Below are 22,915 nucleotides of genomic sequence, written 5' to 3'. Positions count from 1 at the left end.
TTCTAGAATTTTGTAGGCCACTCCACAACACCAAATGTAAACCCAATCCTCAATAATATAAACTCCTATTATTTAAAAAATATTTATAATATTAATATGTATTGAAATTGTTAGCTTGATCTTTATAGTTATATAGATTTTACATTTATCCGAGGGCATGTCCTGTAGTGACTAAAGTTCAGAACTTTGTTTATACTTAGTACTAACCCTGTGGTGGATTCAAAATTCACGGAGATCTTTCCTGAAACTGCATGCTATGCATGGTTTTGTGAGAAACCGTCTGGGGCCCAGCTTCCCAAAACGGCGACGAACGAGGACGACGTTTGTCCGCCATCCTTTGACACGTGGACACATGCACGTAGGATACAGACGTGGCGATGAGCAGACCGCCTGCAGCTCTGAACCACATCAAGTAGAAAAAGGTTGTAAAATCGCAACGCTTCTGCATGCGGATTGGCAAACCCAGCTGCGGGAAAAGCATGGTATAAAAACGATTAGAAGAGCGGTGAAAACCGACTCGCGACGCGCAGCAGAAATCTACGTCTTGCGGGGGGGGGGAAAAATTTACGCCTTGCGAGGGGGGAAGAATGGAGCGGTTTGCCAGCGTAATTCGCCGAGCGAAAAATAGATACATGTTGGCGCTGATGCCGCCATAGCCATCGAGCTTTGAGAAGCTCTCTTCCGTTTCGTCGCTTCTTTCTTTTTGTTTTTATCGGCGCGTTTTCGGTGTGTCGCACTTCAGCTTGACTCTTTTACCCGCAGGAAGCCCCACGTTTGGCTCCATTCCTCTCTCGCTCTCTCTCCGTCTCGCGGTCTGTTTTGTACTTCACGTTAGCGCCTGCTGCCTCATTGCAGCTGCATTTTCTCCATTCTTTTCTGTTGCCTGCCAGTTTAATAGCTTCGTATCGCATGTCGCTTTAATGGTTGGAATGCCTTTAGTCCTTGGCACGAAGAACCTGTAAAAATTGCAGCTCCTGGATTGTGTACTGTGAATGACAACATTCTGATGATGAGGAATATGGAATGGCAGGGCGGGAGGATTTCTTCGTGGCATTTTACTTCTGACCTCAAGCATGCAGTTCGAGAGCTGACTCTGTTGACAATAATGGAAAGGTTGGATTCCAGTCTGTCGTTGGAGTCTAATCAGTTGACGGGATAGTGAGAGCGCGCACGCATATGATCATTGATAGGAGAGACAACAAAGGAACTAAGTCTGCGATTTTGGAACGAGCTTTTGAGAGAACCAGCGTTGACCTTGTATTACAATATGGGATTTAAAATTGCTTGGCATATCAGCCATGTCTTTATCTCAACAGAAATGTCGCTTGACCGCTGCACTGGACACGATGCCGCCTGCAGTTGACAGGATACTTGCGAGGACACTTGTCGTTGTTTAACATCCCTTTGGGTTTGTTAAGGGGGGTCTGATCAGAAGTGCGATACAATGTTCAGGTGCTTTAAGTGCAGGAGTCGTCCTGGTACAAGTAGCAATGTGTTAACGGGTTTTGCATCTTCCGATACTGGGATCTCAGAAGAACAATCTTCCATCAATATGGCTGCTTTGGAAGGGCAGCCAGATCATTCAGTAGACGAACGAGCTGAAGAAACAGGCAGCACAAACAGAGTTACGAAAATATTAAGGGCCTCCATCTGTGTCAAACTTACCGTATTTATTTGCTTATTGGTAATGATCAGTATTGGATGGGAAAAAATCATCTCTTTCTGCTTTTATTCTCCACTGCTTTTTGCGAGAGCTCTCCCTTTTTACCTCATAATTCCATCTGGATGCAGGTTATGGTTGCTTCAGGTCTCCCTGCTTTGGTCTTGTGGTTAAAGGCTCATGAACAACTTGTGGAACAGATTGAGCGCAGGCTTCTGACTGTCTCAACATTGCGACAGGAGCAGTTGAAGGAATATCTGATCGGTGGAACTGATAAGCTAAAGCTGATTTCAACTCGAATTTTGATCAACAACTACCTAGCCAATAAAGATCGTGGCAACAAGACACTAGCAGAATATGATCTCAAAGCAGCTGTTGGAGTCATAACAGATTTCCAGGAGGCTGCAATTTATGATGGTGAGGGTAACTTGGCCATTTCAACGGATGTAACAGTCTTTGACAATAAACTCCAACCAAAAGTATTAGCATCAATGGCTGCTGACCAGCCAAAATTCTCATTGCCAGTGTATACCTCTAGTGGATGGATATACAACATGTCAAGACCCATTTATAAGGTGCATATTTATTTACAAAGTTTGATGGACAATAATAGGACTTCATTCTCAAAAAATGAAAGCATCCTATCATTTTCAAGTTTATCAAATGATAGGGAGCTTTATGTGTTTTGACCAACCTGTTCATAATTATTGCTTTGTGGGTCAATAAAGCTTATCAAATTGTGATGAGTGGCAAGGATTTATGCTCATTAAATAGGGTAGCACAGACTTTGGACCTTACACATGAGAAATGCCAACTATGAACTGGTTGTGACCCTTCAAGGGGATGCCTCTTTGCTAGAACTGGAGCTCCAACTAGCAATTGGTCGCCTAAGTAACTTGTCTCGATCATCGTAATAACTAACTGCACTCACTTCTACTGAGTCGTCTTTGCTGTACATAAATCTCGGTGGAGAAGTCGACTGGAGCTGCATATAAATCGCTTTTCAGTGATTTTAAAGTTTAGTCACCTAGTTTCTAGCAATCATGCTGTGGTCTACTAGTTTGCTAATACAGCCTATATTATGCGATACTTAAGAAATAAATAGCTTTTGTGGTCTTAGGCTAGACACCTTTTTTGGGATTGATCTTAATATGCAATAAGTTGAAGTATCAAATATTTTTTGTGGTCTTAGGCTAGACCTTCAGTTTGGTTTCAAAAATAGTGCATGTAGCTGTGCAATTAGAACTTCCAACTAGGAGATACTAGAGGAGAGAAACTTGCATACTGGCTCCATAACAGAGCATTCTTTTTGACATAAGCTAGTGAAGAGCTAGAGAGAACCTCTTTGAGGTCAGAGTCTTCAAGAAGCGTGGTGGGCTTGAGAAGGAGGGGAAGATTCTTTACAGCATTACAAGGTGATGGACTTAATCAATGATTATGCTCACATAACAGTTAGCGAGCCACCAAGGACACGTGCGAGACTCTTGGTGCAAAGATCAAAGCCACCAAAGACTCGTGGTGAGTGAATCGACCAATCATGGTTGCCAAAAAGGGGCTTTTTTCTAGGCTACAGGTATTACTAGACTTCAGAGAGTTGGCATGAATGAGAACCTCCCTAGAGGAGCCCTGAGCAAGCACTTTTAAGGTTGCATGCATATTCTAGCAGCCTCTCTTCATACCGAGTCATATGCAACATCTCGAAGGCCATGCAATATGCCATACCACTTAACTCAGTGAGGACTCCTCACGAATCATCTCCTATATCTGTCATACTAGACCAAATCTACAATATGCAGTGTGATAGTTGAGTAGATTTGTTCACAAACTTTACCATTTACACGAAGTATTGACAAGTAGTCAAATGTCTCTTTTGATACCTCAAAGGCAGTCAAAGATTGGGACTTTTTCTATCTTGGAGGGTCTCATCAACACATGCTTGTACAAATAGTGATTGAGCGGGATGTTAAGAGCTATGGCAGAATTTTCCATGCCCCCTCAGAGCAGACTGAGGTGCACTGTGATTTTGTCATGGAAAGGCTTTGCGTTGGTGAGATTAACTTGGTCTATGTACCTAGACTGGACAATGTGGCAGGTACATTCACAAAAGATGTTTCACATAAATGGAATCTTCCGTAAGGTTTTAGGCTTTCTCTTTTGGGGATTGATCTAATGACCATGTGGCCATTCAGATTATTCACTCCAGGGGGGATTATTATACCTAGGTGTTCCTATTGACCTACTGTGGTCATTCCAATGTGAACATGCTCTAACATGGGCACCCTCTCATCTCACTGGGAAGTGGATTTTTCCTCATGTGATTGCCCTCTTTAGGCACATAGTATTCCAAAATACTGTTTCAGGCAGTCTGAAATGGACTGACTGTACTGGAATGGGACCACTGAAATGGCATTTCAGTTAGTCCGCCTTATGGTTAGAAATGGGCTTTTCAGGTCATTTTTTCTTCTTGTCTCTTACATTTGTGCTCCTGCGTTTTCTCCTTCGTGACCACCGACGATGACGATGACGACGACAACGACCACCACCACCACCACCTCCTCCACCTCCTCCTACTACTTGAAAGGTTAGAAGGATCGAAGCTTGCTTGGAAGTGAGCTATGGTGGAGAGCAAGAGCAAGAAGAGAGAGAGAGACAAATGGGAACTCCAACAGTCACAATGTGTGACCGGGCCTTCCTTTATTCAAACTGTCACTAAAAGAATAAAGAATAAAGTGACGGTGACGGGCGCCCACCACCTGCACTGTGTAGTGGCTGGTACTGTCAGTGTAGTAATACATGGGCAGTTAAGCAAAGGTGCCTTTACCCCCAACAACCTCCCAGTTAAAGGCGAATCTGCCCGAGTGAGGAGAGAAAAGAAAAAGAAAAGACAGTACAATGTACACATGTACAACAGGATGAGGAAAAACATCATCTCATCCAACGCCCATCAATCTCCTGAGGAAGGCAAAGCGCTCAGTAGTGAGGCTTTTCGTGAGTAGATCTGTAGGATTTTCATTAGTGGAGATCTTGACAAGGTCAATAGACTTGTCCTCCATGACCCCACGTATGAAGTGATACCTCACCTCAATGTGTTCCGTCTTTGCATGGAAGTTCGGATTCTTGGCTAGCTGAATAGCACTCATAGAATTCGAATGTAGCATAGGTATAGTATCAATCCCAAGGTCACGAACCAAACGGCCCAACCATATGGCCTCCTTGCAAGCCTCAGTGGCCGCAACATACTCGGCCTCAGTGGTAGAGAGAGCCGTACACTTCTGAACCCTGGATATCCAAGAAACAACACCTCCAACATAGGTAAAGACATAGCCGGAAGTGGACTTCCTACTATCTGCATGTCCTGCATAATCGGAGTGTGTAGCGCACAACTCTTGTATCTTGGCTGCCATAGCAAATACACATATCTGCTGTGCCCTTTAGGTATCTCATGATACCCTTTACGGCATCCCAATGCTTTTTGCCAGGTGTAGCCATATAGCGTGCCACAACACCAACTGCAAAGGCAATATTTGGATAGTGGCTATCATGGCATACATCAAACTACCCACGGCTGATGCATAAGGGATCTTGACCATCTCGGCCCTCTGCTCATCCGTCTACGGACAATCGGCCTGTGAAACCTTCACATAAGAAGGTAATTAACAACCAATAGGCTTTACGTCTTGCATGCGGAAACGCTCGACTTTATGAATGTACTCCCTCTGTGAGAGGTAGAGTAGTCCCTAATGCCTGTCACACTTAATGCGCATATCAATAATGTAAGAGACTTGTCCCAAATCCTTCATCTCAAAGCTCTTCTTCAGTTGAGATTTAAGAGCATCCAGCTCATTATGAGCTTTCCCTGCTATCAGCATATCATCCACATAAAGTACCAAAATAAGCAATGAGCCATCACGGGCTTTCTTCGTGTAAAGACACGCATCCATAGCACTTCTGTTGTAGCCCTGTGATTGCATAAAGACATCAAACTTATAATACCACTCCCTAGGTGCCTGATTCAAGCCATAAAGACTTTTCTTTAACTTGTACACTAGGTGCTCCCTGCCAGGTTTTGCAAAGCCCTTAGGCTATTCCATGTATATCTCATCATGTAAATCCCTATGCAAGAATGCAAACTTGACATCCATTTGGTACAAGTCCAAGTCAAACTGCGCGACTAAGGCCAAAACCAAGCGCAGGGTGGTCATCTTGACCACAGGAGAAAAGACTTCATCAAAATCAACTCCATGCTCCTGTTTAAAATCCTTAGTGGCAAGTCTTGCCTTATAAGCCGGTTTGGGGTTTCCAGGGGTACTTTTCAGCTTGTACACCCATTTGCATGACAAAGCCTTCTTGCCCTGAGGCAGTGCAACCAAATCCCAAGTCATATTTTTGTGCAGGGAGTCTATCTCAGATTGCATAGTCCTCTCCCAGGAGTGACTGTCACCCCTGCGCATAGCCTCATCATAGGTGATAGACTCTCCTGCATCTGTAACCAAGACATAATACATCGAAGGCTCAAATCTATCAGGTGGACGTCTATCTCTAGTTGACCGTCTCACGGCAGGCTCTGCGGCCAGTCCAACACCCTGGCCATGTGTACCAATTGCTGCTGCAGGCTATTCAACTGGCTATGCAGGAGCACGTGGCTCCTTCTGGAATATAACCTTGTGTATCTCTACCACCTTCTCAGGGTGCCTATGCATCTTGTCTTCATGGAAGACTACATCATGGCTGCGGATGACTTTCCATGCTTGTGGATTTCAGAGGCGGTAACCCATCTCACTTGCATCCCCATAGCCAAGGAAAATGCATTTGACACTCTTAGGATCCAACTAAGTATGCTTGTCTTTGGGCATATGGCAGAATGCCTCACATCCAAAGACATGTAGATGCACATAAGACGGAGGTTTCCCAATCCATACCTCTTCTGAAACTTGGAAATCCAAACCACTAGAAGGTGATCTATTTATGACATGCACAGCTGTATTGTCTATCTCATCCCAAAAGCTTTGTGGTAAGCCTACATGGCTAAGCATACTGCGTACACGCTCTTGGATGGTTCTATTCATTTGCTCAGCCAAACCATTCTGGGATGGGGTATAGGGAGTGGTCAATTGACGCTTAATACCCCTCTCGTCACATAGTTGCTCAAAAGCACGTGACACATATTCTTCCCCTATTGTCAGTCCTAAGGCATTTTAGCCTATGCCCAGTCTGGTTTTCAACAAATGCCAGCTATCTCTGAAATATAGCCAAGACATCGAACTTAAGCTTAATGGAGTAAGCCCAGACTTTACGGGAAAAATTGTCAATGAACGGCACAAAATACTTTGCACCACCCATAGACTGACAGGGCATGGGCCCACAGACATCCGAATGTACCAATGCCAGGGGCTCCCTCATGCGTGTCCTACCAGACTTCTTATGTGTATTCCTAGTCTGTCTGCTATAAAGACAATGCTCACATGAATCAAAACATGTGTAGTCAAGGGGCGGTAAGTACTGCAAACGAGAAAGTATTTTCATTCCCTTCAAGGACATATGGCCCAAACGGGCATGCCAAAGAGATACATGTGGGATGGAACTCACTGACAAAACATGGTCAGCAGAGGACCCATCATTACAAGAGGATAGAGGCTGCCAGCTTTGGCCCCTCTAGCAAGTGCAAGTCTGCCACGGGTGATCTTCTAGGCAGAATTTCCAAATGAAACATGAAACCCAACATCATCAAGCTGCCCTGTAGGCATAAGACTACGTGTAAGTACAGGTACATGATGTACATCGTGTAACAGAAAAGTACTGCCAGTAGAGAACTGCAACCGTACATCCCCAATGCCAACAATAGCAAGTGACGTGTCATCACCCAAGCGAACTGAACCAGAGACAGTGCGGTAGGAGTGGAACTACTCACGGCATGGTGTAACATGAAATGAAGTACCAGAATCCAAAAGCCAGCACTGCGCATACATAGTGTGAACATTGGTCAACGATGTAGCATCACAAGAACTAGTTGCAAGTATGTACTCCTCATTGGAGTCATCAGTATGCATGACATTTATCTCCTCGATTTTCACACTGGATTTCGCAGGCATAATGCTGCGATAAGAGGACTTTTTCTATACTTTGTCTTTCCCCTTTGTTGGCAATAAAGGGCCATCATGCCTTTTATATGTGCACGGGTGTGAACACACCCTTAGCACATTGTACTTTCATATATATATATATATCTATCTAAAAACCTAAAGTGGTACACTCGTCATTGTACTAAAAAATGTGCTCACTCTCCACTCTGCTCTTTCGCACTCTCTCTGTCTCTTGTTGTGCATACGACAGTCTGCCTCGATCTTCGTGCCTAATCGATTCCTACAAACTGGCTTAGAACGTAAGGTGCTGCAGACAATCGTCAGGTTGAGGTAGAAGACAAGAGCTGGCAAGAGACAGCTCAAAGGCGAGCAGGGGAATCACAGTTGTGAGCCGCAGAAAGCAGACAGGCTATGGAGAGTGTGCGAGGGCCAGGCTTCAGCTGTGTTACAAGGCTCGTGGCGGCTAGCAGGTGATAGGCGACACGCACCATGGTCGAACAGGGTAGTGGGCAGCAACCGTCGTGTGGCAGGCTGCAATTGACCTGCAACAGGCGCTTGGACCAGTGGGACGAGCGCACGATGGTGACGGGACCAGTGAGCGAGCGTGCTACGAGGAGGACGGGAGACAGGCCTGACGGATCAATGGACCCGTCATCCGAAACCTTTTTTTTTTTTAATTCATTTTCTCAAACTCCTTCCTTTAGCCGGGGTTCGCGTGTGCAAGCACAAAATATCAAATTTGTGCAATTTTGGCCCAGAAAGTTGGGGCTTCGCCAGACTGAGCACTGTTCGTGAAAAATTGAGGCATTTGCTTCGGGATTGCAGACATTGTGCGCATTTGAATTGGGGATTTCGCCAAAATTGTTGAAATTTTGCTCATCTGAGTGAAATTTCTCAATATTTGGCCCAGAAATTTGGGGCGTTTTCCAGATTTGGAAAATTTGGTGGAGGACAAGCAAATTTGTCTCAGAAATTGCAGGAATTTGTGACATTTTGTCCCCGACATTTGGGGCTTTTCATGTACATGCACAAATTGGGTTGAAATTTACCCAATTTCTTGACATTGATGCACATTGGACCTCGTGCAATTTGGGGCTTTTGCAGTTTGGGCAAAATTTGTGCAGCATTTGGTCATTTTATGTACATGTAGGTTGAATTCCACGCAATTTGAACATCAACACTTGGTAAAATTTGGGGGTTTTACTGAAATTGCTTTATTTTGGCACAATTGGATAGTCCTATGCATGACAGAGGAAATGCAAATGTGTGTTTGACACTTTGAGCACAAAATTTTGGGGCTTTTGACCGTTCGTTTTAAATTTTATGCCCGTGGGTACATGTACAACAGAAATTGCAGCTGAAATTTTGGGATTTCTCATGTAATGTGATGCACATGCCCTTGGAACAGCTGTAATCAGTTGGATAATGCTGTAGCACTTGGTTTTGCGCTTCTGAAAATTTAATTACAGATCTGAAATCTGTACTTCTGCATGGTCATTTATTGCTGACTGGTACTTGTTTGTACCTTGGTCACTCGGCTGACAGTTTGGGCCTGCATTTATTGGTTTTTGGTCACATTTGAGCTGAAAATCATGGCTGGCAGCAATGACAGCAGTAATCTGATGCACATAAAGAAGCTTGAAGGCGCACACAATTTTGCAGTTTGGCAAAAGCAGTACTCAAAGCCGATCAAAACCAAAGGGGGAAAGTCCGTGGACATGGATCAGGATGATTGGGATGAGTTGAATGAGCTTGTACGCTCAACCATAGAGCTATTGATTTCTGATGCCTTGCTGTTCAACATTGAAGGTTTGGATTCTGCATATGCTATATGGACTAGAATGGAAGAACTGTATGCACAAAAGAGTGCTGCAAGCAAAGTGTATTGGCTGAAAAATCTTATGGATTTGCGCATGAAAGAAGGTACAACAATGTCTACTCACTTGAGTGATTTTAACTCCATTTTCAGCCAGTTGGTTGCCTTGAAGTTCATGATTGATGAGGAATTTAAGGCTACTTTCTTGCTTTGCACTCTACCAGAGAGTTGGGATACATTCAGGACTGCTATGAGCAATTCTAATGTAATCCTTTTGTATGTTGATGTAGAGAGTGCTCTACTTATGGAAGAGATGAATCGGTAGAACAATGCATCCAGTAAGTCTTCCAGTGCTTTGCATACTAGGGGCAGATCACAGCAAAAGGGCAAATATGATGGCAAGGGTCACAGTAAATCACGTGGCAAAGATGTTGAATGCCATCATTGTGGAAAGAAGGGTCACTTTAAACACGACTACTTCAAATGGAAGAAAGAGAAAGGAAAAGGAAAGAAGACAGATGATAGCAAGGAAGAGAAGAAGGACAATCAGCCTAAGAAGAGCAGTGTAAAAATTGAAGAGGTGAATGTAGTCACTCATGATAGTGACAGTGGAAGTGATGTACTCTTTGTCTCTTCACACTTTGGTGCACATGCTTTACTTGCAGATACAGATGATGACATGTATACCTGGATTCTTGATTCAGGTGCTTCCTTTCATGTCACTCCTCATCGTGAGTGGTTTTCTGCCTATACAGGGGGTCGACATGGTGTTGTCCATCTTGGGGACAACTATGTGTGTGAGATTGCACGTATTGGCAATGTGCAGTTACAGTTTCAGTATGGCTCTGTCTTTGCACTTTAGCATGTACGGCATGTACCTTAGCTCAAGAAGAGCTTGATTAGCACAGGGTAGCTAGATAATGATGGTTTTCATACCACCTTTGGTGATGGAAAATGGAAGATCTGTAAGGGATCTAGGGTTATTGCCAGAGGTTGCAAGAGTGATACTTTGTATCCACTTCATTTATCTAGTATGCGTGACCATGTTGTTGCCGTGACCGAGCAGCCAAGCGTTTCTTTGTGGCACGGCTGGTTGGGACACATGAGTCAAACAGGAATGAAAGTGCTTTCTCGTTTGGGTTACTTGCCTTGTCTTCGTTATGCTGATTTTGAGCATTGTGATCATTGCGTTTATGGCAAACATGCACAGACGTCTCACAAAAAGTTTCTTTTTTTGAAATCTTCTCCTCTAGAGTTAGTACATTCAGATGTATGTCAAATGCCAGGATTATCTTTAGGGGGAAAGAAATATTTTGTCACCTTTGTCGATGATGCTACACGAAAGGTATGGGTTTACCCTATTCGTAGCAAGGATGAAGTGCTTGACAAATTTAAAAAATTCTTGGCATTGGCTGAAAATCAGACCGATAAGACACTCAAGTGTCTTCGCTTTGACAATGGTAGGGAATATGTGTCTAAGGCCTTTTAGGCATTTTGTGACAGCAAAGGGATAAAGAGAGAGCTCACTGCCCCTCATAATCCACCCCAAAATGGAGTTGCAAAGTGTATGAATCGGACCATACAGGATAAGGTCCATACGATGCTGTCGCATATTGCATTACCCCATGGTTTTTGGGCAGAGGCTGTTATGATAGCCGTTCACTTGATTAATTGGTCACCAAACAAGTCTTTGGGGGGGGGGGGGGGGAGTTCCCCAAGAAGCGTGGTTGGGCAAGCCACCTTCATATGATCATTTGAAAGTGTTTGGCTGCGAGGCTTTGGTGCACATTCGTAAAGAAAAATGCAGCAAACTTGAGCCAAAGTCCTGTAAATGCATTTTCCTAGGATATGGTGACGAGGGTGAAATGGGGTATAAATTGTGGGATCCCGAGAAAAGGAAAGTAGTACGCAGTAATGATGTTATTTTCCGGGAAGATCGCATGCACAAACTGCCTGAAAAGACTGAGGAGATCCGTAGGGTTGTATTCCGAGAAGAAATACCTTTTGGACAGCAAAATGTGCCCGCTGTACAGCAGCAAATACCTGCTGTAAATGAACCTGTAATTGCAGGAAATGATGCTGGAAATGATCAGCCAGCTATTGCCCATGAAAATGAGCCATTACATGTGCAGGAACAGCCAGGACAGCAAGCTGTTAATGCTGATTTGCAGGCTGAAATGCCATGACAGCATGCTGAAAATGGAAATTTGCAGGAACAGCCAGCAAACAATGACCATTGGGTTAGGAGATTGTCTAGGGCTACTAGACAACCTATAGATTTGTTCCTGGTGCAATTAATGTGGTTGATTATGTCATGTTGACAGACTGTGGTGAACCATCTTACTTCAAGGAAGCAATGGACAGACTAGACGTCAAGAAATGGTATAAAGCCATGCTGTCAGAGATGGAATCTCTTGAAAAAAATGGCACTTGGGACTTGGTGCAATTGCCTAAAGGACAGAAAACCCTTTTATGCAAATGGGTTTACAAGATGAATGTCACTTCTGGTTCCTCACCCAAGTACAAAGCAAGATTGGTTGCAAAGGGGTACAAGCAAGAGCATGGAATTGACTTTGATGAGATTTTCTCTCCTGTAGTCAAGATGACTACATTGAGAACCATTTTGGGCTTGGTTGCAGTTGAAGATATGGAGCTCATATAGATAGATATAAAGACTGTGTTTTTACATGGTGGTCTGCATGAAGACATATATATGCAACAGCTTGAAGGGTTTGTTGAACAAGGGAAAGAAAAAATGGTATGTAAACTCAAAAGGAGTTTGTATGGGCTGAAACAAGCACCAAGAGAATGGTATCATAAGTTTGATACATTCATCCAGTCCCAAGGCTTTCATAAGTCAAGTGGATCACTGCTTGTACACCAAGAAGGCAGTAAATGGCAGCTTGATTATCTTGGTTTTGTATGTTGATGACATGTTGATTGCTGGCAGGGATACTCATGCCTTGGATTCATTGAAGCAAAGTCTTCATGGCAGTTAACATTACCTCAGAGTAGCAGTTGGCACCCCTCCTTTTGAGCATCAGACATAAGCTTTTGTATTGAAGCTCGATGAGACTCTCATTGGCAGGAAGAGTAGTGGTTGCCAACCAAGTTCTTCTGGCGACCATGTGGTACATCACTTCATGTTGGGCATTCTCTAGGTCGTGTGTCGGCCAGGTGAAATGCCTCATCAGGAACTTCATTTGGTCAGGAGGAGATGGGAGTCCAGCTAGAGCAAAGGTGGCTTGGGATGCCATCATACAGCCTAGATCTAGAGGAGGATTGGGGATCATTGACCCAAATAGTCAAAGCAAAGCCTTATTGGTCAAGCTCATTGTTAGGGGTCTACTTCCAGTTGAGGAGCCCTGGAAGAAACTTCTGATGGGGAGACTAGAGGACTTGATACCTACACATGGAGGACCATGGCAGCCCAACATTCACTGGATATTTCAGGAGATTAGCATACCAGAGATTTAGGGAGAAGCTTTCAGGTCAGATTTGCAGTGGCCATTATTAGAGCTTGGAGATCTGTATCTTGAGGGCTCCACCAACTCCCCCCGACTACTATTGAAGAGAAGAGGAGATAGCCTCTTCTCTTTAATCATTATTTGAGATCAAAGTCAGGCCACACCATTGGGCAGCAAACACACTTATCATGGGGGAGATTCTTTTTACAGGTCGCTACATCAGTGGGGGAGTGGTTTGCATTTCAGGAGTTACCACACGAGACCCAAAGGCAGAGATTACATGGTCTTAGGGGAGCCATGGCTATGATTGAGTCCGTGATGGAAGGGGTTCCACCAGATTGGCAAACTGAAATAGCTTCCTCTCAGACTTGGATTGGTCTTTTCTCTAGAGGGGATATCCTTCTAACAGTCATTGCATCTAGCAAAGACTGACATTCACTTTCATAGTTGAGGAGAATGGCCGCCTCAAGTGAGAGTACCTTGACCTTACAGCACTTAGTGGCTGCTCCAGGTAGAGAATCAGAGTAGTGGCACACTTTGAAAGGAAATGGCACATAGACCCAGACCCAAACACTTGTCTTATAGATGGATGGAGATATTGGGCATATCGGAGCAGGCCTCTAGAGAGACTTCAGTGGGATCCTAGAGAGTGGGTGTGAAGGGATTCCTTCCTTGATAGGCCATCTAACATCCCCTTCTTTGGCTACACTACTAGATTGGGACGGAGGATACAGATGAGCAAGATTAGAGTACAGCTTGCAGCCACCCCTCATTGGCATAGTGAGGGAGTTTCAGATGAGTTCCTATATGACTTTTGGAGGCGCCTACATGATAGCTCTAGGCCCAAGAAGATCTCTCTCTTTCTATGGCTTCTAGCCCATAGGAGTTTAGCAGTTGGCACTTGGCTTGGATATGCCAGGGACCTAGTGGCATGTGCGCAAGGTGGTGAGCCAGAGGAGACACAGAGACATTGCCTATGGGACTGTCCGAGAGCCCAAGAGATTTGGAGGAGAGCTCTTAGGATAGTATTCCATGGTACAACGGAGTCCATGGTGGCGACATGGGGGGCTGTAGCTTGAGTCAAAGACAGAGGTCCAGCATGCAGCTATGAGGACACTCAGGGGAGCATTTTTTTATCTCATCATTGGACAGCATTTGAGCAGGATCCCTACCCTGGACTACTCAGGCACAGTGGACTCAGGGACATTGTCATAGATGGGAGCTGATTTCCAGTATTATAGCTTGGTACATATGGACTGCGAGATATAGCCAGGTCATTGATCTTCAGGATATACCCACCATTGGGGAGTCTTTATTGAGGATTTGGATAGAGATAGTCTACACTCTCCGTGGGAGATGGGAGACGTTGCAGGGCAGCTCTGAGAGGATGAGAAAGAAAAGAGAGGCTTTCCTGCGGATTTGGGATTCAGACACCTTTCATACTTCCCCTCAGATAGTCTGGCACTTTAGCCCATTAGACTGGTTGTGTACACAACCATTGTATCTTTGATGTACTTAGTTACTCTTCACAAAGTTTCTTGTACTTTGTATTAACCTTAGGGGGCTTTCTCCGAGGTGTTATGAATAGAATTTTCTTTTCTTGAAAAAAGGAAAAATATTATCAACAAGATTAAAAAATCTCAAAATTTCACATCCTTGTGACAGATCTCCCCCTTGAAATTCCAACAATCGTCCTCGATTGCACTACATTATGCCAAAGGAGAAGTATATTGCACTTGTATTTCCATAAGGCATCACAGTTATAACATTGTGCATTGTTGTTCAACCATGCTACATGCCCCTAAACCTTGCTGAAAATTTCCAGTTAGCATAAATAATCTAGAACTGTTGCTAGACACCCATTGGATACTTCCATAGCTTAGGTTTCTCAACTGTTCTGAATATCAAGCATAGAAAAGCACTAATTCAGCATAAATCATGGCTGAAACTATTAGTGGCATTTACTAACATGCTGCTGTCCATGGAACCAGCCATAAACCATTGAAACATGAGCATAAACGAATCATTTTTTGATCTGAGAATTGATCACAAACTTTTGTAAATGAGATGCCCAACTGGTCACAAACTCATTGCAAAAACTGATGAGCAATCAATGCAAAAATTGATGCAAAAATGATCCCAAAAGTGACCATACATGGTTCTCAAACTGACCAAAAACTGAGCTGAAACTGATCAGAATGTTTGTCTCAAAATTGAGACAAAAGCTCATGCCAAACTGATCATAAATTGATGTAAAAGTATAGTTCTAGTGCATGGGTGAAACTCATACTCATCTGCATACATCTCATAGTGATCAGTACACTAAGTAGTGATCTCATGCCAAACATACTGTCAGTATAGTACCTTGGATGCATGCTGAATACATACGAGAGTTGTCTACAAGTGGAGAAGTGGAAGTGCTATCTCCCCCTTGAGCATTAGGTAATATTCCGGACCCTTGCTTTGCTGAACCTAACGGAGCCTGAGCTAAAGTCAGCTCTAATTGAAAGGCATCTTGGTAAGCTGCAACAATTGAGGATGGTTTGCCAAGTCACCCTCTTCTATCCATCTGATATCCATTAGTGAATAATTTTGAAATTTCACCAAGGTTCTCCTAGAAACTTTACCTTTGACCTTTCTTTCCTTATGTGCCAAAATCAGCTCGGGTACCAAAATCTCATCTATCTTCTCAACCTCAGGCTGAATTTTAGCAAACATATCCTCTAGCACATCACCATGAAAAGGTCTCAACAAGCTGACATGAAAGGCATTGTTCATCTGCCAATGTGGAGGTAGTTTTAGTCAATATGCCACATCACTGATCTTCTCTAACACCTAGAAGGGCCCGTAGTATCTCATACTTGACTTCGGATACAATCTTTCTCTTCCTTTTATCCTTTTTATCCTTGCCTTTTCAAAATGTAGCAATATATAATCGCCTTCTGCAAATTGCAAAGCATATTTGTGGCGATTAGCTGTCCTCTTTTGCTTTTCTTGTTATCTTTGAAGTACATGTGTCATGAGGACATGTATTTTTGAAACCTCACTTAACATGTGGATTAATTTTTAATCACGATTAAGTAAATTTTGCACATGTGAGGTGCAATTGGAGTTAGAGTAAATTTACGAGCTCGAGACTTGAGAAAATCACGAGATGTCAAGGCAAAAGTTGCTGTAAGTTATGTTGCACAGGTACTTGAAGGTATCTGGTGTCAATTATTGACCTAGGTCATTCATTTGGCCATAAGTGTCAATTGGTGACACTAGAGATGTGGCGTTTAATGGTACCTAACACCGATCTAATGGTCAAAGATGGCACAAAGAGACTCGGGAGTGGAAGATGCCTAGCCGATTTAATTATTGGCCAGTCATGTTATTTTTTTGGGAATTGAAATAATTATTAGATTACTTTTTAGTAATTAAAGACTGAAAATTAATATTTATTGATATATTATATTGGAAAAACCATTTGAAAAGGCTGCCACTTGGCAAACTTGCCCATACAGGCTGGTAAAAGTCTGAAGAAGAGGAAAAACGAGATCATTCTTGCTGTAGCAAATGTGGGAGAGTTGTGAGCAGCCATGACCAGCTTATTTTCAGCCATTGCAGCTAGCCACGAGTGAGTTTTGAGGAGGCGATTGCAGATTCGAACCCTCCACAGCTAGGTGATTGCATCCAGGTACAAGGCGATAGTTAATTTAGATGTCTTAGTTGTAGGCGACAGCATTTAATGCTGTTGTGGCAAGGCAAGAGCTGCATTTGATTGATTTTCAGTCATTCTTCACGAAAAAACTCTAAATTTTCTCTCTCTACAGCTTTCTCTCTCATCTCCCAACCATGTTACAACCTTGCTCCGAAGATCTCAGCATTTGGACCCTTGGAGGCTGAAAAATTGCAATTGCAAATTTCTTTATTATAAACCCTAATTTACAGTAGAAATTAGGGTTTAGCAGTAACTTCGGGAAGTGTGCTAGAAATTGGAAGCTCCAAGACTTGGATTTTTCAGGGCTAAAGGTGAAATTCAGCTAAATTTAGGTGGAGGACTAGCCAGCCATTGAATTTGCAGGGTCCATGCGAATACCATTAGGTGATACAATAAAATCCAAAAAGTGAATTTCATGCAAAAAGAATTCATTTTTGTTGTCATTGATAATCAGCCTATGCTCGTGCAATTCATTGAATACAATGTTGAGTGTCTTCTATGCTCTATCTCATTCTTTAAATAGACAATCATGTCCAGCAAATATGCAAGATATAACCTGTTCATTCATCCTCTTCCCTAGGTAGACAAAAGGGCACTCAAAGAAAATGCCCACAAATCCTCTCTTGTGGCCTAAAGATGCGATCCATCATTCGATTAAAAGTGGTAGGCGCATTTATAAGTCCAAAAGGCATAACAAGAAACTCATACAATCCAAAAGATGTCCCGAGCACTGTGTTGGGCACATCTTCCAGTCTAATGCGTATATGATGATACATACCTTTCAAATCTATACAACTGAACATGGCTGCCCCCTACAATCTATCCATAACATTATCGATCCGAGGAATTGGAAAGCGATTTTTTATTGTGATTTGGTTCAAAGCACGATAATCAATGCACATAACCATGAACCATCCTTTTTCTACACCAAAGGCATTGGAGAACAAAAAGAAGATGAGCTGGGCTGAATTAATCCTTTTTCTAATAACTCATTCACTTGGCTCATAATATCCTTTTGTTGGGCTGCACTGTACTTTGTAGGGTAGCTTATTAGGTGGGCTATTTCCAGGGATAAAATCTATGCCATGATCTTTTGGCCTTTCAAGCAATAGTTGCCCTAGAAGTGAGTGAGAGAAGCAATTGATATACATTTTCAGAAATGACATGCAATCCTTCTCTAACTTGGACATGTTCCTAACATTACCACTATCATCTTTATTCTTTGTAAAATCTAAGTATCTCAATATTTGATTTTTCATTACTTTAGAAATGACAACTGCAGATACAATGGGATAGATTCACCTTTCAACTTTACATCAAGTGTGAGTGTCCTTCTCTTATGCTGAATAGTGATCTCTTTTGCACGAGAATCAATCACAGCATGCATATGGTGACACCATGGCATATCAAACAATACATCGCAACCCTCAAGTGAAGCAATGAAGAACTCTTTGTTGTCCACATATCCCTACATATGCAATCAAATCTTTCCAATGAGGGGTGTGATAGGCTCTACATGGCCTTTATATCCCATTTCAACTTTCCCCATGGGTCCTATCTCATCCTCTCTGATGCCTAGATGGCTGCTATGTCAATAGAGATGAAGTTAGCTCGCGCACCATAATCAAAGAATATCAATGCATGCTAGTTTCTAATTTTTCTCCATGCTTTGCAGAACTCAGTAGCATCATCATTGGACTGATCACTAACAACATCGTACACCATTCCTATTGATGTTTTGGATTTCTTTCCTTTAGAATCTCCTTGATTTTTTGATTTTCCAGCTTGTTACCTATTGGGACAGTCCCTTGCAATGTGATTCTTTTGCTCACAAGTGGAACATTTATTTGTAGCCATCAATTCCCTATGTTGTGCCAAACGTTTTTTAGCCCTTTTTTTGTTGTTTTGGCCTCTTTTCAGGTCGATTTTCAGATTTTTCCCTTTTCTCTACCTTAAATCACTTTTTATTTGGCTTCTCCCCACTCTCTAGGAAGCTTGAATCCTTCCCATGCAATAAAGCATCGGCTATAGCAACAGTCAATGAGCTGAGACATACTAGATATGGTGGATTTAATGCAAAAATCCTTGATTCCTTTAGGCAGCCCATAAAGATACTTTTCCATTCTCATGAAGGGATACTAGGCGAGAAGAAGTGGTAGGCAATAATGCATCCCAAAACTTCTCATTATATTGCTCCAAATTTTTGCATTCCTTAGCATCTAGCTTATTCCAAGCTGTCATGATGTCCCTCTCAAAGGTACTTGTCAACCAATTCGATGCAAGCATTTTCTTGAATTGTACCCACGTTGATAGTACTCTACCTTGCATAGGAAGAGTGGACTACCACTGCAATGCATTCCCTTTCAAGAAAGTGGCTGCCTTTCAAATCTTCGAGGACTTGGTGAAGTCCACCCCCCCCCCCCTGAATAGCTTATATCAAACTGTTGAATGAAAGTCTAAAAATTTCAGCCTATCTTGTGCACTGCTAAAGGACTCAAACTTCACTTCTTTTCCACCCTCATCATAGTCTTTTGCTGCCCCTTTGGGTGTCAAGTTATCATACACTGGTTGCTGCAAAAAGGGTGCATTTATTGAATTTACATCAAAACCAACACTAAACGGAGCATTTGCATGACCAGCACTCATTCTTTAAGCCCCATAAGCATTTAGGTGTGCAGATGTATTAACAAACATGCTATTTTGTGTCCCAAGCATCAAACCAATGCTGCCATACATAGGGTTTTGTACATTTTCAGCTATACCTGAATACATTGGGCCTTGCATACCATGCATTGGCTACTATATATCATAGGGATTTGTGCGATACATTCACGCATGCGGTCCATGTCCAACCATAACATGAAAAATCATGCTTCCACCAAAGTATCCTAGCTGCCCCATAATAACATGTATGCCCGGACTATCCAAAATCCATTGGATTGGCACTTCCATGACAACCTTGAATTTGCATTCCTTGCCATGTAGGTACCAATTGTTTTGTTTCATTTGCATCTTTGGGAGCTTCAAATGCAGGCTTTGGCATTACCTTTCGGTGCACCTTGCTGTCTCGAAGGTGTAGAAGATGTCTTCTTCTTCTTCTTGCCCTTGCAGGTTTGCTGTCCTTCTTCAGAGCATTAAAAAATCAAGTAAACTAAGGATCCTTTGCCAATTCAACAAAGAGATTTGCTAGTGTCCTCATCTGATTCTTAAACTAGTCATCAAATTCCTCTTCAATTTTCTGGTCATCAATGCCCTGAAAGCCTTGCATCTTGCCCAAAAACAACATTTTCAGCTTGCTATCCATGGTCTGAGCCTTGTCCAAGATGAATCATTGTATTTTCTTTATTCTTATGCGAATGTTCATACTGAGAGGTATCATCACTACTTGATTGCATCTCATTGTATGAAGACATATTGTTGTAATTTCTGAGCTAAGATAAAAAATCAGCACCAACACAAAGCTTTGGCTTGCAATTAGGTGCCTCGGGCCCACCAAATCAAAGGATTGATGGTATCTTTGCGATGGAACCATAAAACTAGCCTTTCTTCTTAAAAAGGATAGTGATTCCTTGATTAAGCGCTAAATTACAGCAATCAGCAAATGAGCATAACTTAAAATACACAAATTACCTTGATAACCTTGGACATTGGACACCCTGTTGGCCCCAAAACTGGTGCCCCTTTTAGTATTTCTTTAACTTGATTGCTAATGGAATGGGTACAAGTTGAGATTCACAATCTCCTTTGCTGTTCCAAAGGCCTCTATTGCTGTAGCAACAATGAGCAATCAATTCGGGATAATTGCCCCTTGATTTTTTATCCAAGACTTGCACAAATGAGACCTCCAACTGGCCAAATGCTACCCCAAATTACAATGAATGGACTATCATCTGAATTTCTTGACCATTACACAAATTTTAGGTATTGAATTCAGTGTACAATGCCTTCACCAATTGGCATGGGTCCCGAGGTGGTTGTCAAACCCTAATTTCTGCATTTACAACAGAGATCTCTCTGTTGTTCACCAAATTTGACTGAAATCTGATCCAAAAGGCTGAAAAATGCTGAGATTGAGTGAGCACAAGCTGGAGAAGGTGAGAGAATACTAGAAGAGAGAAATTTAAGAATTCTTCACGAGAAAGGCCTTCAGATTGGCTATAGCCAATCAAATATTGCCTAGGAGCTGTTGCCTATTGCCAGTGATGTTAGAATTTGCTGCTGCCAACCATTAGCTGCTATCGCCAGCTCTAGGAAGCCTCAAAATTGCTTTCGCCTTCTACTGATTGGTCTTCTCTTGCCCATGCCTACCTCAGAAGGTCTTCCAATGGTTGTAGATCAGATTAGTAGCATCTTCTCTCTCTCTCTTGCAGGCTGAATGTAGTAAATGCATTTCTCTAGCCTCTAAAGCCGTTTTTTAGTCTTGCATGGGCATTTTAACCAAGTGGCAGACTTCTAAACCCATTTTCTAGCATTATCCAGCCATTTAATTATTTTTTTAGAATTAAATAGTTTTGAAAATTAAATTCAGCTCTTTTGATCCTACCCAAAATTAAATGTACCCATCTATAATTTAATTGGCTAGGCCATTTGCCACATGAAGTGGTCCCCAACCTCTATTGACCCTTTGAGTAGCATTAATTAATTAATTAATGCTAGTTTCTAGTGTCACCACTAACACTTATTGGTCAAACCACTATCCTTGGGTCACATCCGATACCAATTGACCATCAAAACCCAGTTGACATAACTTATCACAACTTTTGGCTTTGATGCCACATCCTTGGGGTTCTTGGCCTGTGACCATGAAATAACTTCCATGTGCAACATATGCTAAACAACCTTGCACATTTGATTAATAATTTAATCAAATCTTATAAGCAAGATTAAAGCATCTCACAATTTCATATCCTCGTGATAGACATCGTGGAATCCCGAGAACAAGGTATCTGAGACATTATGAATCAGTTATGTGTCGTTCCTGTGCCTTGCACAAAACTAAGTCTCCACAATCTTTGCAAGATACTCTTTAAAAGAGCACCGACTCTGAGACCATGTGAAGATATGCTACAAACAGAGAAGAAAGAGAACTTTGAAATGAATGAATCAATGTTGCAAATGAAGGAAAGAATGTACAAGATGCTCAAGGGTAGATTTGTCTAACAATCGGTTGCTCTCATGGGAGCGGGATGAGGGAGGTATTGATGTGTCATCCATTAGAGACCGAATCTCGAGTGTTGTAACCACTAGTCAGAGCAAAAGCTAATGAAGAAAAGTGTTAAAAACACAAAAATGACTTGATGTAGAGGATGGAAGCTGATCATTGGCAGCAATGGGAGGTTGAGCGATAGCTGTAGACCACGTAGTAGAGATCTTGGGGGACTGGATAGCTAGTGGAAGAGAGCTGATGGCTGAAACTTGCAAGACAAGGATAGGGCTGAATGGTAGGCAGCTTGTCTATTTATAGATGTGGAAGAATCCCCCCAAATTAGTGGTTTGAATGTGGGACATAGAAACTCTCTAGAATTGCTCTTTGTTAAATGAAACTTTTGGTAATTTACTATTTTGGGGCTGTTTTAAAGAGCTAAGCAAAGGGTAATGAATTTTCGGTTCAACATCTATCACAGTTGTCATTAAAGTGACATATTGCAAATGCACTAGGTTTAGAGGAACTGAGTACTATTTATAGGATTCAAGATCTTGTTGTGCACATCATTGTGGGATCACTATTTTTGACATTTGGGTATGCAGGCCAAGGCATCCATACATCGGGATAGTGTGGTCTGCTGGTATGGGATGCTAGCTCTTAGGATGTGGTCGTGACCTAGTACGTTGCCAGAGCTCCTAGGCTGGAGGGTGATTTCATTTGGTTGTATGCCTAGGAGGTGAGTCTAATGCCCATTCCCTTATGTGCTTTGCCGTGGTATGGCTTGTTGTGTCTTATGTGCAAGTTGGGTGTTAGGGGGTGTTTCACCCCTATTACCAGCTCCTAGATTCCCATACATCCTTGTATGCTTTTTGGGCTGTGGCTGCATACCTTCGTATATGCATGCATGTATACCTCCCTACATCCTACATTGCAATTTGGTGCCAAAAATCCTTGCATGCCCATGCTTGCCTGTGGCGCATCTCAATGAGGGCACCCTCCAACCATGGCCTGAAAGACAAAGCCTGCACCAAAATAACCTGGAT

The 22,915-nt window shown here is 42.5% G+C and overlaps 1 protein-coding gene across 1 annotated transcript in view; it reads left to right on the top strand.

The window, feature by feature from the left end:
* Positions 1–584: 584 nt before the first annotated feature.
* The window catches only part of LOC148031570 (uncharacterized), a 150,181-nt gene continuing 127,850 nt past the window's right edge, over positions 585–22,915 (top strand). The window contains exons 1-2 of the mRNA XM_087685126.1: positions 585–1,684; positions 1,792–2,235. Of these exons, the coding sequence (XP_087541252.1) occupies positions 1,445–1,684; positions 1,792–2,235 (684 nt within the window). The 5' untranslated portion in view covers positions 585–1,444. The remainder of the gene's footprint in view (positions 1,685–1,791; positions 2,236–22,915) is intronic.

The sequence above is a fragment of the Lygodium microphyllum genome, chromosome 9, assembly GCF_053477565.2.
Source record: "Lygodium microphyllum isolate KBCC chromosome 9, Lygodium_microphyllum_v1.1.10, whole genome shotgun sequence".
In the NCBI taxonomy this organism is placed as follows: domain Eukaryota; kingdom Viridiplantae; phylum Streptophyta; class Polypodiopsida; order Schizaeales; family Lygodiaceae; genus Lygodium; species Lygodium microphyllum.
Note: the sequence above shows the minus strand (reverse complement) of the source record. Positions and strands in the feature narration are given on the sequence as shown.